General features: G+C 41.9%; 2 protein-coding genes and 1 long non-coding RNA gene across 3 annotated transcripts; 1 reads left to right on the forward strand and 2 right to left on the reverse strand.

The window, feature by feature from the left end:
* Positions 1-3,103: 3,103 nt before the first annotated feature.
* On the forward strand, positions 3,104-9,304 carry LOC125717543 (prisilkin-39-like). The gene is made up of 2 exons (XM_048990600.1): positions 3,104-3,349; positions 4,929-9,304. The coding sequence occupies exon 2, from the start codon at positions 4,936-4,938 to the stop codon at positions 6,508-6,510; it is 1,575 nt and encodes a 524-aa protein (XP_048846557.1). The 5' UTR covers positions 3,104-3,349; positions 4,929-4,935; the 3' UTR covers positions 6,511-9,304.
* Positions 9,305-10,049: 745 nt separating this feature from the next.
* LOC125717905 (uncharacterized) lies at positions 10,050-11,532 on the reverse strand. Its single transcript, XR_007384693.1, has 3 exons — positions 11,329-11,532; positions 10,599-10,716; positions 10,050-10,086 (listed from the first exon to the last, which is right to left on the reverse strand). It is a non-coding gene; the product is annotated as an uncharacterized LOC125717905 (long non-coding RNA).
* Positions 11,533-13,441: 1,909 nt separating this feature from the next.
* sprn2 (shadow of prion protein 2) lies at positions 13,442-16,472 on the reverse strand. Its single transcript, XM_048991092.1, has 2 exons — positions 16,285-16,472; positions 13,442-14,701 (listed from the first exon to the last, which is right to left on the reverse strand). Exons 1-2 carry the CDS (start codon positions 16,468-16,470, stop codon positions 14,174-14,176), a joined length of 714 nt encoding a protein of 237 aa, XP_048847049.1. The 5' UTR covers positions 16,471-16,472; the 3' UTR covers positions 13,442-14,173.
* Between the last annotated feature and the right edge of the window lie 646 nt (positions 16,473-17,118).

Below are 17,118 nucleotides of genomic sequence, written 5' to 3' on the forward strand. Positions count from 1 at the left end.
TCGCGCGAATCAATTGGTAATGTATTGCAGTTTAAATGGTTGTACGCAATTTAGAAGCTATTAATTTAAACAGTTTTATGAAGTGAATGTACGTTAAATATCGGACAGACTTCGCTAGGCTGATGCATAGAGATCAGTCAGAAGTGCAATGCAGTTGCAAATGTGGTGCAATTACTGTATTGCCACACCTCCAAACAACAGGCATTTTATAAACTGCAGGCAAGATAATGCAGTCCTCATGTGAGGCGTCAAGATGCCACACATCAAGAGTTATGCTGTACAAAAATCATTTCGGAGGAAGGCTGGATGATTCAACAAAACACTAATTGTACGTATATATTTTCTCACTATATGGACAGAGAATAGCGAAAGTGTTACTTCAAATTATTTATTTTGTTGTTCTGATTATAATTTTTTCAACACTTTCACATATATGAATCCCTTACAGTATTTCGCATATCTTTAACACTATGCATCATATATTACAGCCGGATCAATGAAGTGGATAATGTTTAACATGGGTCTGCTCTTTTAAAAAGCAAGCAGGTCCTGTAGCGCAAGACTAAAATAACTAATAATGCCTGAGACAGGCAAACAGCTTACACAATAATCACATTCAGGGTAACCCCATTGCAACCATAAGCACACCACGGTAAAAACATTACATTCTGCACTTACATCGCAACAGGACACCACTTACAGTTTACAACATAAATACACAATTACAATGTTATTCATGATTATTGACACGGTTATGAATATGTGGTGCAAGGCATGCTGGTATGTGAATAATTTTAGTCTCCATTGCCTTGCCCCACTGTGTCACGTTGCCCCCACCTAAGCAGTCACCCAACCCCAAAGACCCCACGTTCACCACAAAGTCTCACAAATGCTGCAGAGACTGGTGCTTGCGCTGCAGTTGTAATGTCACAGTCAGAGTCCCCAGGATGTCTTCATCCTCTGCTGCATCCTTATCCTCAGCTGCTGCAGGAGTCCAGGGGATGATCCGACGCTAGACGGTTGCTATGCAGGGCTTCAGACATTCAGGACTCCAGTAATAGATGACATCAGAGAAACACTTGACGATCTCCCCCAGTCCCCGCCAGTAACTGTCCAGCTTGGGTAATTGCTCTTTCTTTCCAATAGGGCAATACACCCGAATTGGGTCTCTGATGCCAAAGTCCTGCCCGCGGCTACGTGCATCGTAAACGTGCTCCTATTGGGCAGTTGCTGAACCTTGATGCTGTCAGGCCACCTCATGCACGTCCCTGAGACACTCCTGGAGGACCACAGGTACTCCATATCTGGGTCCGTTGGTACCTCCGGCTGTCGGGGCAGCCCGAACATGAAGTCCACCGGCGTGCATGGCTCCCCCTCAAGGATTAGCATTGCCAGCGTGCACCGCAGCTCAATATACCTACATGACCAAGGGCAGGTGGTGGTCCCGAATCATACCGGTGGTGGGTAACCATAATGGTGAGTTACAGTGCAAGTGCACAAATAAACTGCTCCACCAGACCATCACTTTGAGGGTGTAGGGGGGGCCAAACACCTGTGCTTTGCCATACAGCTCCTCTGGCACACTGAAACAGCAGAACTCCTCCATGAGCTTCCCAACAGTGGTCACTGAAGTATGGTCGGGGGTGGCGTACCCCTGCGGCCACTTAGTAAAAAAAATCCATTGCCACGAGGAGGTAGGAATTCTCTTAGTCACTACAGGGAAAAGAGCCCAGTACATCCACCCTGACCCTCTCCATCAGCACCTCCGCTTAATATATCAGCTGCTGAGCTCTGGACTGGTGGCTTGGTCCCTTTTGGGCCATGCATGTGATCCCATTGCACCATGCATTTCAGCATCTCCTCTTCAACTGTATGTATAAGTGTATTATTTTGAATAGATTAGTTGCTGTAGCAATTAAGAACTATTTAAATAGAACATTTGAGGTGAGGAGCCAGTGTGAATCTGAATTGTTATTCAGTATTCAATTTAATAAATGATTAATTACATGGAAGATCGCTCCAAATTCATTTTAAATTTCTGGCTTTTGAAAATTTCCTTAATATCAGGACACGTTCACGTTCTATATGCTGATACTACCTGATCCATCTACGTTGACAGTTTCAATCACTTTTAGTCAGCGGTTTTCTGGTCTTTACACAAGTTCTCAAGAGAACCTAGGCAAAGAATTTTTTAATCATAAGCTAACCTACAGTAACTTTTTTGGGGACCAGCTTGGGGACTCAAAGCACCGGCAAGCCCTCCTCATAACTGACCTTGGCCACTATACAGTCCTCTCAAGGAGTTCAAAGGATATGTTTACTTAGCAGATGTTGGCTAGAGTTTTTGTGGAGGGTTAATGCTAAAATGCCTTATCTAATCATTTATTCTGGTTTGTTTTACATCTTTTTCTTTTTGCATTTTTTTAAATACACAACTCCGGTTTTCCCCCCACAGTCCAAAAACATGCTGTGGCTAATTGGACTTGCTAAATTGCCCGTAGGTGCGCATGTGTGAGTGAATGGTGTGTGAGTGTGCCCTGCGATGGGCTGGCCCCCCATCCTGGGTTGTTCCCTGCCTCGTACCCATTGCCTCCGGGATAGGCTCCGGATCCCCCGCGTCCCAGTAGGATAAACGGTTTGGAAAATGGATGGATGGATGGATGCTACAAAGGACTTGTTTTGGCAGCGGCGTTTCACTCAAACTGAGTAATTCTAGGTATTTGATATAGTTAAGGTAAGCATTTTCGTACAGAAAAAAAACGTTGGCAAATTGTATTAAAAGGGGAAAATGGTAATTTACGGAAACATATTTTTTTCAGTATGGTGATGGTTTAACAGTGTGCAAGTGTGTCTTTCCAGTGGACGATTTAATTATATTGGCCTATTGAACATAACCCATCTTATTTTACACCGTACCAAACGGTCTGTTTAGTAAAATACGAAAAACCCATATCTGGTTTTTAAGAAACACCATGAAAAACAGTCATATTGAGAGAGATTTTTCTGAGTAAAACTACTTACTACTAATAGTTTTCTTATGTAGTACTTCCCATAGAGATACTTCCGATGGACAATTGAAGCAGCTCCTTTAAGCGATGGACTAGAAGCATCAGGCGAAGGCGAGCTTATCTTCCCATACGAGTGCATGTCTTTACCGTAAGTCTTAAGGCAATCGCGCATTGATATAGGGGCTCAGACAACCGTATCAAAACGTGGCCGTTAAATAGCTCCTGTTTCTGCTCCAGTCATGTTCAGCCGCTAACCCTGGAATTGTTAGAAGACGGCATATCCAACCGGAATATTCTAGTGTTGCTATTCACAGACGTCGCGTTTAACCTAAAAGATCAAGGTAGGTCATCAATCTTCTAAATTAAACTTAAATGAATGTGTTCTTTTAGTCTGTCTTATAATAACTCGCATTATATTTCGCTTTCGTTACATTCCATCAGTCGTGTTGCGATTATGGATTTATCTGCCTCATAAATACGTTTGACAGAGAGAATAACGTGCCATTGTTTGAAAATAACTATTATAAATGTATATATAAAAATATATCTGATAAATACTTTAATATACTAAAGAGAGAACACCATATCGGTCAGAAACGTTCTTTACAGTTTTATCGGGTAAGCTGGTGTATTGTAAATAAATTAGACGTTCTTTATAATAAAGACTACTAATAATCGCATCGTTTCGCTTGTTATTTTAGTAATAAAGACGAGTATTGTCGTCTACGAACGCCATTTTAAAAGGGAGACGGCGGCTATTAGTAACACGGACTCCAGCTCGGACGGAAGGGAATGACGCGCTTACAAAAAACACGTCTTTCCCGATCGCACTAACATTCATAGCCAATATAAATGCCATATAATGCTATGTCATCATTAACAGCGGAGCCGCAATTCTCTTATTTTACACATAAGGTTAACGGTTACGAACACGACTTATTTTAAATGAAATCGGGGTGGGGTGGCTGGGGGGGGGGTGTAAATGCTATTATCGAATCTGTCGGTATCAGAGCATCGTCTCACCCACAGACTCAACATAGATATTTGTACATTTATCTACATTTCTGTTTATTATTATTATTTTATTTCCCGTATTCTATAATTTTCTAATTCATTTTCCATAGGGACCTCTCGCATAAACTCGGATCTACTGCTGTATGCTGTACTGTTGTGATTTTAATTAATAAACTTTCATTAGAACATTTGTTAAATATTTTTACGCGTGATAAATAATTGAGTCCAGTTATCAGCGCCTAACGTCACCTAGCGTAAGGTCTAGTGTAACGGTGGCCCTGCTGTCAGTGTTTAGGGAAACAAATTGGCATACGGGTCGCAACAAGAGTATCCGTGAAGCACGTTTTCAATAATGCGAAGTGTACTTTACTTTTTTTTACTGAAGCCCTGTGGGAGGTTTGTCTGTCCTATATTCTGTATCTACTAAATGAAACTTACTGAAACAAGGATTTATGTAGTATGTTAGTGGAGGAATGATTTAACAGACATACAAAATAATTTAAAACTAAAATATATAATTTTAATCGAGCTTACATCTCCTACTAACATTTGAATGGCTTTACAAACAATTAATACTTCATTATTCGTTGTGTATTAATACTTCATATATACATCTAAATGAAACAGATTAATGTCTAAATGACATAATAATAATAAGTAGAAATAACCAAAATATATCATTAACACTATATCATTAACGGTATCTAAAACTTTAGAGAGTCTTGTATCTTAACTCTTAGTGTTTTACCATTTTCCTGTGAATCTAATACTTGATGCTGGTTAAAGCAGGTGCATTTTTGATGCATGCCGCCCTAGTAGGTTTTCCTTTTGCAGTACACTGGTTCTTACTCGAGCTTTCGGAGGAGGCCTTTAACTGATTTCTCCCTTCTTTGTCTCCACCTGCAGTGCAGCAATGAGGCTGCTGTCAAACCTGTTGCTACTGTCTGTGGTCCTTCTGCTGTTGCAAGGTCACCTCAGCTGGGCAAAGCGTGGAGGAGGTGGGGGCTTTAGCTTTGGCAAGAAATCCTCAAGCAGCAAAGGGCACACAGGAGGAACACGTAAGCCAGGACAGGGCACACACATGCAACCTGGGCAGTACCCCAGGCAGCCAAACCAAAACCCTGCAGGAGGGTACCCAGCGGCGGGCGGATACCCAGCGGCGGGCGGATACCCAGCGGCGGGCGGATACCCAGCGGCGGGCGGGTACCCTAACCAGTATCCAGGAAGAGGTGGTGTTAATCCTGGTGGGTATCCAGCGGCAGGAGGGTACCCCGCAGCGGGCGGGTATCCAGCGGCAGGAGGGTACCCTAACCAGTATCCAGGAAGAGGTGGTGTTAATCCTGGTGGGTATCCAGCGGCAGGAGGGTACCCCGCAGCGGGCGGGTATCCAGCGGCAGGAGGGTACCCCGCAGCGGGTGGGTACCCAGCGGCAGGAGGGTACCCAGCCAGAGGAGGTATGAATCCAGGAGGTTATCCTAATCAGTATGGAGGAGGAGTCTACCATGGTGGAGCAGCCTATCCCGGAGGTTACCCTCAGAGGGGAGCGACAGGGTGGGGACAGCAAGGTGGTTTTCCTGGGGGTTACCCAGCCGGAGGTGGAGGGTATCCAAACTGGAACCCTAATAATCAGATCCTGAGTCCGCGCTACGGTGGAGGCTACGGATATGGCGGCGGGTATGGAATGGGAGGTTCGCCGTTTTCCCGGGCAGTGAATAACATGGGAATGAGTCCCTCTATGAAATCCAAGGGATTTGGCAGGAACGCAGCCCTGGCAGCAGGAGTTGGAGCGATGGCCGGCATGGCAGTGGGCTACGGCTTAGGGCGTTTCCCACGGCCTAATTTCCATTTCAACAGTCCACAGGAGGAGTATTACTACAATCAGTACATGTACCGCCGCTACGGCAAAGTTTCCACCGATGAAAACGATTTTGGCCGCGACTACAAATTCAAGCCGCCTCCACAATCGTATGAGAACTACATGGACTCCTGTATGAAGCGGACAGACTTGCTACAGGCGCTCAACTCCCAAGACAACAGAGAGGGCGATGCTCAAACCGCCAAGCAGGATACACCAGGGGATGCCCTCATCGTTGGCACTGGTGGTGGGGGTGGTGCAGAGGCCCCGTCTACGACAGCTAACAGTTCCACGATCGGGATGTCCTCAAACGATGCGAGGAACGTGTCATCTACACAGGGGCCTCGGAGCCCGGAGCCCATGCTTCCGGCAGTTTCCGATGCTAAAGAGGAGGATGACGAGGATACGGTGAGCATATTGGAGATCGGCTACCCTGAGCTGATAGAGCAGCTGAAGGCGCGCCGTTGCGTGGAGCTGTACGTGGTCTACTCTGAGCGCTTCCTGGAGAAACAAACTGGGGAGCGCAGCAATACCAAGGCGGGCGGGGTGTTGCAGTGCCCCCTGAGCCAGGGGCTGCTGGCTCTTCTTACCGGCTTTGCCCTGCTCCTGGCCAGCCTTCCTGCGCTAGCGTGATGCACGTGTCAAGCGCTTGCAAGGGAAGAGCTCACACCATCATGTTCCGCAAAGCCCGGAGATTTATCGTACTCAAGGATGACGCCCTGTCACAGCTTCTCCAGCCGAGCGCCAGTATGGATTCTGCTGCCATGTCTCCTTTCATGTAGGCCCTTCTGCATTTTGTGTTGCAGTTAAATTTTCACAACTGACTGGAGTCAACTGTGGCATAAATTATGGAGCAAAATTGCATCACTGGATAAATACTACACAATACTCGTATGCATGTACATGACTAGACATTACGTAACTAGTCACAAGGTTACCATGGTAAGGGACAAAAATATTAAACAATTTAGGACATTTGATTTCATGGGAAAAAAAAATTACACAAAATGTTCCCATGCCAGCTAGGGCTGCATGAGTCTGGGTAAAATAGGAATTACATTTTTTTTTCCATCAGAATTTAGATCACATTTTTCTCTCATGATTCTTGAGATATTCATTTCTCCCGTCGTTATTTGCATTATTGCAGTACATGGTTCCGTCTTCATAAAGACAATGGGACAGTCATCAACTTTGCAGAACGGAAAGGGCAAGCTTCGTTTTTTTTAACCTCTTCATCTGCAAGAAACGCTAAACATAAAACTCATCTATTCTTAATTATAACACCTTTTAAAATGGTTTTCTACAGATTCATTGTTTTCCTAGAGAGCTGCACCTTTTGCAAACCATGAGTGTCATACTATGCTGTCATACTATGCCGTTGTCTTTGTATGCAAGATAATTTCACTTTTGGTCCCTTTTTTAATACGAGCTCCACATTATTGCTCAAACTAGGGTTGGAAAAATGTTTCCTCTTTCTCAGCCAACCGGAAGGGTATTCTCCAGTCTGAATCATTTTGTTCATGATTTTGAAGCTTTTTCTTTCATCGTATGACACGCAGATTTATTTTCGGATTTGATCCCTCTTTGTGTGTACCATTCGTCCCATGGTGTAAGACAGTCCTGTCATTTGTTGGTACAGCTTAGGGAGAAAAGAGGAGCACTTGGTTTTATGCTACAGATATCTCTGCTAATGTTAACACTGCACAATCATTATCATGTAAGAATGAGGTTGCATAGAGGTAGGAATCGAGATCATGATTTAAAAATTATTAATCGTGCAGCCCTAATTCCCGGCTGCAATGTTATCTGCAAATCATTAGAACTGACGGCAATGTGTACTGTAAGTTTTTGTAGCATTTTAGGCGTAGGCAGCCAGAAAGTAATTCAGACCTGCTAGACGATCCACTTGTTTATGGGCATAACACTTTTGCACTTTTTTTAATTACTGAATATTATATTTATAAACAATATGCTGAGACGAATAATATATACAAAAGTTCCTAGTGTATGCTGCATGGCAGACCTAGAATCAGGCTTATTCCTTACTGTTTTTGGTATTGTACTATTAATAATGGGTTGTTTCATGGATGTTCAGGTAAAAAGAAAAAAAAAACCTTCAACATGATACTGGTTCCCAAAGGCAGCTTCATTGTCACTGTAGGCTGGACGTGATCAGACACATGCTGGGTCCTTTAACGAAACCGATCATGATGTTCAAGGTTCTCTTCCCTAGTGTAATTTTCAGAGTCACAGTAAGACACCAAAAAAGATTAAATGTGTGTATTCAACTCAGTAAGATGAATGTGAGGAATAGAAATAAGTCACAGATTCGTCATATTTGAAGACATAGCACATTTGTCATTTTTGTGAATCATTATGACTTTGGCTAACATATTTAGGAATTCCTATACAATGCATGGAGAAGATACATGTGCAATGTGTATGTAGTAGATGTGTTTATCAGTGTGTCTATCTCAGTCCACCACATCCGACGCCTCTCTCATTGTCCCAGGATGTCTGTCGCTTAAGTGCTCTTAATTTCATACAATCCCCATTTCCAGGCTTCCAAATGCAGTCCCTCACCCCCAGGGCCCATGAGGCGTACCCCTTTTCTACAGTGTATCATTTGTATGCAGCTGTTTCATACTTGTATTTCATACATGTCTTGAAGGTGAATGTAGAAGGTGAGAGTAGCCTGTGTGTTTCACTGTATTTCAGTGAAAGTTCATTAACTTCAGTTCTAATATAGCTTAACATCTTTTATACACACAAATTTACACTCTAAGAGCAGATGGCTGTAGATTTAAAGCAATCTCACCTATAAAAGAGGTAATGGCAAAATCCCCTACTTATACTTGCAATAGATACTCCTTAGGATGCCTCTGTGTACTGATTCTTTCTACATCCAATTTTGTGTGAACAGACATAAGCTTCTATATTTGATCTGCACTGTCTGAAAGGACACTGTTGTCTTGTGAACATAATAAAGTTCCTGTGAATTCTAAAACTTACTCTTTGGTTTCCTTAAACTGCCAGTAAGTCTGTCACTTGTTTGTGTTTGTATATATTAAATAAAAATCCCCAAGCATTATTTTCTCCTTGTAACGCCACTTATTTAAAACTGCCATGGACTGTAGGACTGGAGAATTGGTTTCTTTCTGTCTCTTATTTACATGTTTGTAAGTTGGGGGTGTGGCTGACATTAATCAGGGCTAAGACACTCATTCCACCTGTGCCTTACTACCAGTCATGTAACAGCGTTCTGTCCCCACCCCTGTACCTCGTCGTTGCCTGTTGCACGACTCGGCACTTGTTTCGTTGTGTTTCCCCTTGTGCCGATGCTGGAATTTTGTTTTGTTTCTTCTTTGCTGTTTTTGAAAACCATTCTCCACTCCAACACCAAAATAAAGGCTGAGTTCCTTCCTTGTTCCTGTGTCATATGGTTCTGTTCATTGTTCCAAATCAAACTAGCCTGCGGGAGAATTTAAGCAGACTGACCATTACATACTTGCATGTAGCAGCCGAACAGACCATGGCTATATAACGAACTGTATGTGTGAAGCTACAGCTCAAGTACAGATGTTTTATTAGTAATTTCGTTTGGAACATTTTCAGCTATGGTTTAAAATTAAAGTCTGTATGATCCTGCCTGTTTCTACTGTAATATGTAAATTAATAGGTAACAAGCTTATCCCCCCAAAAAGTCTGATTTGGAAAACAATAAAAAAAAAAAAAAAACCAACAGGGACATCAGAAGTAGGGGTGCTGGGGGCGGGGGTGTCCCCCTCAATATTGGCAGATCCCACCCCTTCCCAAAACATAATTAAGAGTGTGATCTTTGCCTTTTATTATGAATCTGTGGTACTGAGGCCAATTTGCTGCACATGCAGAGTGAGAAGATGAAGCACATACCTAATCAGGACTTCTTGTAGTCCTCGATCAGACAAACTTATTGATCATGAATCAGCTGTATTTATTTGGTTATGTTTAGTTCTGAAAATATAACCTAAAGTGTTAGTCTTATTAAAATTAAATCTTTATTATTCAAAAGTAATCTTTAATCTTAACATCACATTCTTTCATGATGTGACTGTTGCATGTGTGGCCAATGCAATGTCATGATACACATCAGTTCTCCCCAATGCCAGGGCAAACTAGCCCCCCCCCCCCCCCCCCCAAATGTCAAACTCTTTCCAATGCCATTGGTTCCTAGAAAAGGAATAAAGATAGTTACAAACATCAATGCAGTTTTGTCAAGTGATGCTGGTACAGCGTATAGCTGTGTACTTTAGAATTTCTGCTTGTCTTTAGAAGGTTGCTGATCTGAATCCCATGTCTAGCAGAGCAAGTGTTTCACTGTTGGACCCTTAACCCTGGAAACTGCTCCAATAAACGATTTTTACAAAGCAGCGTGCAAGTGAGGTTCATAGAACCGGGTCAGTTAGCTTACATGGAGCAACTTGGGACCTTGCTCAGGGCCCTAAAGGTGGCCATGGGATTAGAATCTCAACCTTCTGGACATTGACAGATCCCTGACCCACTGACCTACACACAAAACCAACAGGTGTAAGATGGGATATTTAAAAACAAAATTATCATGAAAATTGAAATAGATTGGATAAGCTATTAAACATTAGGTTATTTTAAGAAAGTCTGCACAATAAATTAAAGAACCATTCTATCTTTGCCTCCCTAAATTCTACATGTGAATCCAGTACAACCTTCAGTCTTGAAGCCCCCTTACTGCAGTTGATCTCCATCCGCATGCCAGGATCTGGGAGGGAGTGGCAGGGAGTGGGGAGTGCTTCACGTGACACTGAAAGGCAGGGTTGCCAAGTCCTGGGGGAAAACACAGCAGAGGCTGAGCCACCCTCAGACGTGTTTATGGAACATTTCATCCTCGAATGTTTCCTGCACTGACCACGTTTCATTTTGTTCGCTCTGCTTTGAAACAAAATCTTATTTTGCGCCTTCTTATTTTGATCTCTCCACTGGAAATAGATTATTAATAATAAAATAAAAACATCCGTTCTCCTTTTTACCCGCGAAGTGTTCAGCCAAAGTTGGGGGTGGCCGGGGGCGGGGTGTCGTGAACCTGGGTTTTTTGGATTAACAAAATAACTTGCCAGATTTCAATAAGTAAATGGAGGTGGACAGTTTTAAATGGGTACCTTTAATTTAAAAGTTATCTAGCCGCTAACTGTGTGTGCCAGTCGTTGTGCATTACACGAGCATGCAGAATGAAGAGACTTAATGTAGAATACACGTGACTTCGCTCCTAATGTACTTTTTACACTTCAGGAAAAGTAGGTTCGTGTCGCATGTTAATCACCAAGAGCCACTTCATTCTGCATGCTCGTGTAATGCAAGTATGTCTTCAAGCACAATGTGCACCTTAATAAAGACCCCAACGACTCCCATGCTCACTGTATGTCCATTTGACACCCGTACCTGTTCATTATGCGTTGCGTTCTTTTTTCATTCTTCTCTTCGCCGGCGGCTGATGAGTGAGGAGGAGGAACCACTATGGCTAATTGTATACGTACATTTATTTTTGTTTTATCAATAGACCTAACAAAAAATGAAACAAATATACGGCTCCTTTTTTGCTATAGTCTGCACGCTCCCTATTGGCGCGATCGCCGGAACATTAATTACAGCTCTGTGACACACACCTGACAGCCTCGTTGCCATGGCAATATCTAACAAAAACATATTAACCGAGTTAACATTCAGAAAGATGTTTTCTTCTCTCAAGCAATCAGGATTTGGCGAAGTTCAAAAATGGCGATGAAAACGAATTCATAATGGTTACACGGCAAACAAATCTCGCTTCGTGATACGGACCACTGATCAAGACCAAAAAGATCCCCAGCACGTAAGGCCATTCATAAATTACATACTGCATGTTGGTCCGGTGCCAGCCATGTAAATAATGTAAACAGTTGTGTGTAATTAGTGCTTAGTGTTCTGCATTGGATTATACTGTAGTGTCATGTATAGTGATTATGCAGCTGGGGAATAAGGTGTTCGGTGATTCAAAGCAAAACAGTGCTCCCATGTGGAACTTATTTCGTCTTATATATACCGCCACACACACACACACACACACACACACACACACACACAGATTGATTGATTGATTTGGTGTCTATAGTATAACTACAGCCGAGTGTCATCACTTAGCGTTCAGGTCGTTGATAAATGGTTGCTGTGTATGAGCCAAGTTGTAGTTATACAGTAATTTGCCATATATTTATCTGTAATGAAGAAAAAGAAATACGTCCAAAGTTCAATTTTGTACTTTGCAAATATGGAGAACTGAGGTAGCGTCTACACGCACCTCACCATGCCTCCGTTGTTAAAACACTACATTGACTGATTTCAGTAACCTCCTATAAGGCTGATCTATAGATTCTACCACCTGGTTACCGCATGAAATGCAGTGTACTAACAGAAAAGAGTGAATCTGTCGTCGAAATAATGAGATAACATTCTTAAATGTGCGCTTTAACCCCTGAATATGAAATTCATAATTTATTTGAATATTGTGGAGAGCGGTGGTGCTGTGGTTAGCACTGTCGCCTCACACCTCTGGGACCCTGGTTCGAGTCTCCGCCTGGGTCACATGTGTGCGGAGTTTGCATGTTCTCCCCGTGTCGTCGTGGGGTTTCCTCCGGGTACTCCGGTTTCCCCCCACAGTCCAAAAACATGCTGAGGCTAATTGGAGTTGCTGAATTGCCCGTAGGTGTGCATGTGTGAGTGAATGGTGTGTGAGTGTGCCCTGCAATGGGCTGGCCCCCCATCCTGGGTTGTTCCCTGCCTCGTGCCCATTGATTCCGGGATAGGCTCCGGACCCCCCGCGACCCAATAGGATAAGCGGTTTGGAAAATGGATGGATGGATATTGTGGAGAGCAAATATCCCGTTAATGTGATAAAAACCTGTTATTTTGACCTTTTTGGTCCCCACAAGGGGAAACACGATTTTATAAAAATCTGTGAATGCAAAAAAGAAATAAAAGAACAACTAAAAATGCTAAACGTCTTGTATTTGGTTTGGTTAATTGGTTACGGCTGTCATAGTGTAAGGATTAGGGTTATGCCCAAAGAAATTAATGGAGAGTTCTCACAAAGATATATACACCTAATTAATGTGTGTGTGTGTGTGTGTGTGTGTGTGTGTGTGTGTGTGTGTGTGTGTGTGTGTGTGTGTGTGTGTGTGTGTGTGTGCCTGTATTTTACATGTTCTCTCTTTATTACAGAGGTTTCCTTCAGGTACGTTGGTTTGCTTCCTGGAGTCCAAAAACATACCGTTTTGCTGGTTTCTTCCATCCACCCATCTTCTAACGTCTGGTTGCTAATCATTCACATTATCTGCATTGTACAGTTAAGGTTTTACCTTCATCCCATTGTTGAGGGTTTCTCAAATTACTTTGCACCCAGTTGCTATTAGACTGACAGAACAGAGAGCCAATAGTCATTAAGTATTTCTGAAAAGCTATTTTGCATACCATGATAAAATAAAAGAGAATACGCAAAGTAAATCACTGATAAACAATCACATTTTGGGGTAACAGCTTATTATTTGAAATATTTCTGCATACATATTTGCAAATATATGTAAATACCTACTCAAAGAGGCTCCATTGAGGCAAGATTCTCTGCAATCAAGAGCCACGTTGTAACCTTATCTATTGCTATATCACTTCTATTAAAACGTGCAGGTTAAGATCACTGTTTCTCTGCTATGATATGAAAAAAAAACGAATGGCAAGATGACAGAAATTCTGCTGCATGCACACTAACTATATTATTAACGATATATTGGAGTCATTGACAGACATAATTAGGATTAACTCCAAAGCCTTTCGATCTAATACAATACATCTCTCTGGTAATGTCTGACTAATCTTTACATAGCCAAATAATTTGCATCATCTCTCACACTAACCAGAAAATCACATTGTATGACAGAATTCAAAAAGGCTGCTGTTACTCGTAGACTGGTTGATTATGGTACAACGGACTGATGGTGGTAATTCATCTACCTGAACATCACCTTATTACATTTAATCATGTCTTTGTCCCACTTTTAAATTAGGCCACACAGACAGCATAAAAATCAAAGTTTCAGTACAAAAGCATTCATAGATTAATACAACATATTTCATTTCTATGAATAGCTCTGTGCAAAAGTTACTCAGAAAATGCAGGATTACTAAACACTAACACAGCATCCATAAATATGTAATCATTCACAGAAATTAAATAATATTTTCACCGGACTATCCCTATTCATTGTTCCAGCAGGAAGCAGACCAGCGATGAGATGATGGTGAAGGTGTTGGGCAGGGTGGTGGCAGAGGAACGTCCTCTGACATGGTCTCCCGAAGTCCCGTTGTGGAACTCCACGTCATAGGCAATGTCTCCATGCCGGACCCCTGAGGGATAGTCACCGTATCGGTCATATCCGTTATAGCCGTAGCCCCCAGAGTCATAGCGCGGGTGTCCCATAGAACTGATTCCGCGGCTTAGCATGGCCCCCCCCACAACCCCGGCCGCGGCCGCCCCTGCCATCTTAAGCCCTGTATTGGAGGAGCTTTTGCTGTACGAGGGGGGGGCTCCAGCACCGTACCCTCCCCCATAACCTGGGCCTTGCATGGGTGAGTAGCGAGCACCCACTGCTCTATTAGCACCCATGCCCCTACCCCCCCAGCTCATGCCACCCCTCTTAGCCTGGACAGGAGGACACAGGGTTGTCATCACCAGTGTCCATGCCCACAGGAGAAAGAGTCTGCGCCCGCCAATCATCTCTGGAGTTATCTGCAACAACATCAACATGAGCATGCGATTGGTTTTTATGTGACAGAACTGTATGTAAATTCTAGAAATGATCTAACACTGTTATGTTTCCTCAAATACAGTGGATACTCTCCTTCACAGAATGGAAGTGTATTTACACAGGAGAAACTTACTACCTTAGTACAGAGTTGGAAAGTTCAGGTGTGGAAAGTACAAATCCAGACCAAGATTTTGTTTTAACCAACCAGCTAAGTACTCTGTGACTGTGACTCTTTATACTGAACTGGCTGGTTGAAACAAAATCTTGGTATATTAATATAATCTTACTGATTTAATGGACAGTGTCACACTCAATGTCTGATATTCAGTCTTTTTAAACACATGTGCATCAATTTCCCTAACTATATTGGTTATGAATAAACTTGCAAATGGAAAAATGACACTGTTTTTCAATTACCTGTAAATGATGATGACGATTAATCTAAGTTTACTTGGGAGTCAGTATTGTTTTTCAGAATTTACACCTGCACTGTCAATTAGCTAAATTTATTTGAGGATGTAAGAAATGCAACTGGATGTTTTGTTGCCTAAACAAACTTGGTTAGCCAGCATGAACATATGAAGTGACTTTCAAACCTAAAGCAGTTCATGATATTTATAGATGACTGTATGCTGCTTAATAACAAATCATAGCTTATTGTTGAGTTCAGACAATACTGTTTCTATTTCGAAGAGCTTCTCAGATTTCATTGTCTGTTAATGGGTTGACGTAGGAGAGGAATACCAATCATTAATTATTTGTGAAGTCATTGCTAACTTATTAAAAAAAAAAATAGTACTGCAGAGATTATCATTTTTATATAAATACAATCACATGTTCCTGTAACTTTATGTTTGACTAAATAATTTTTATTTGAATTTGCATTTCTGCACAGATAAGTGAATACCTGGTAAAGGAGGATGCACTGAGCTGAATTTACTGCATTCTGTTAAAGTATGAAACTTGACTCAATGCTGTATTAAAAATGAGACTGTGAAGGAAGTCTGAAGTCAAAGTCTGAAGTGAGAAAAAAAATATGGCAACAAGACAGATTTTCTGTTAGGATTAGGATTAACTACAAAGCCTTTTGACCTAGTACAATATAAATACCCAATCTGATGATACACTAAATCTTACCCAGCTGGATTATTTGCATCATTTTATACACCAAAAAGCTAAGAACCGAGTAAACGCATCATATGAAAGAAGTCAAAGGGATTGGTACTTCTCACATGTCTGTAGACGGGGGCTGATGGTGGTGCAACACAATGACAACATTTCGTCTAATCACTTCATTCCATTTAATCTTTAAATTTCATATCTTTTCTAAACCTGATCACATGGACGTAATTAAAATCAATGTGCGATACAATACGTTGATGCAAAATCTTTTTATTTCTAATAATAATAAAATATAGTTGCTAAATTTAATGTGTCTTAGACATTGAAGACTAGGTTATCACAATAATATAATTAATGACACTTAATAATATGCATTACTGTTACACAAGCAATCGTTCGCAGAAACTAAAGAACAGCTTGACTGAAAAACATGGCCTTTTACCTGCTGTCCGCGCTGCTCCTGCCAGGGATGGTGATGCTCTTTGACTCGCCCTTCCCGGTGTAAAAGAGGCCGTTTTTGTAGCTGTCCCCCAAAATGTGGCAGCCAATGCCCAGGCAGGGGGTGTGCCAAGACTGTATTTAATTCAGCAGCATTACCGATTGCCTGATTACCACCCCCTCTCCCCATAGGGTAGGATTTGACAACAACGAGCTTACAGTCACTGTCCTTTAATAGGCAAAGCCGCACCCCTCCCCCTTTCATAGAGACAATGCCTTAATTGTCACTGTACAGGTACCAAGTACAGTGAAACTCAATCTTCACATAATCGCTTCTTGCTTGATAGTGAACCTTGGCGTCAGAGTGCAGGATCAGCCATTTATCCAGGGTGCCTGCGCATATTTTTCAGAGTTTAGGGTCTTGATTTAAGGCTAATGGTTTGACTTTGAACAGAAAAAATATGGTGATGGGACAGACATTCTGGTGCTTGCACACTAATTTTAAGACAAAATATTGGAGTTCTGGACAGACACAATTAGGAGGTAGCCTTTGACCCAGTACAACATAAATAACCGATCCGATGATAGACTAAATCTTAGCCAGCTGGGTTATTTGCACCATCTCATACACTAGAACGCTAACAAATTAGCAAAAACATCATATAAAAGTAGTCTTAAGGACTGGTGTTACTGACGTGTCTATAGACGGTGGCTGATTATAATATAACAGACTGATAACATCATATTCTTCTAACAGGACATCACTTAATCAGATTTAACCTTTAAATTAAAATTTTGAAGCAGGTTACATGGACATAAACAAATCAATGCGCAACAC

Source organism: Brienomyrus brachyistius, chromosome 2, assembly GCF_023856365.1.
Source record: "Brienomyrus brachyistius isolate T26 chromosome 2, BBRACH_0.4, whole genome shotgun sequence".
NCBI classification, from domain to species: domain Eukaryota; kingdom Metazoa; phylum Chordata; class Actinopteri; order Osteoglossiformes; family Mormyridae; genus Brienomyrus; species Brienomyrus brachyistius.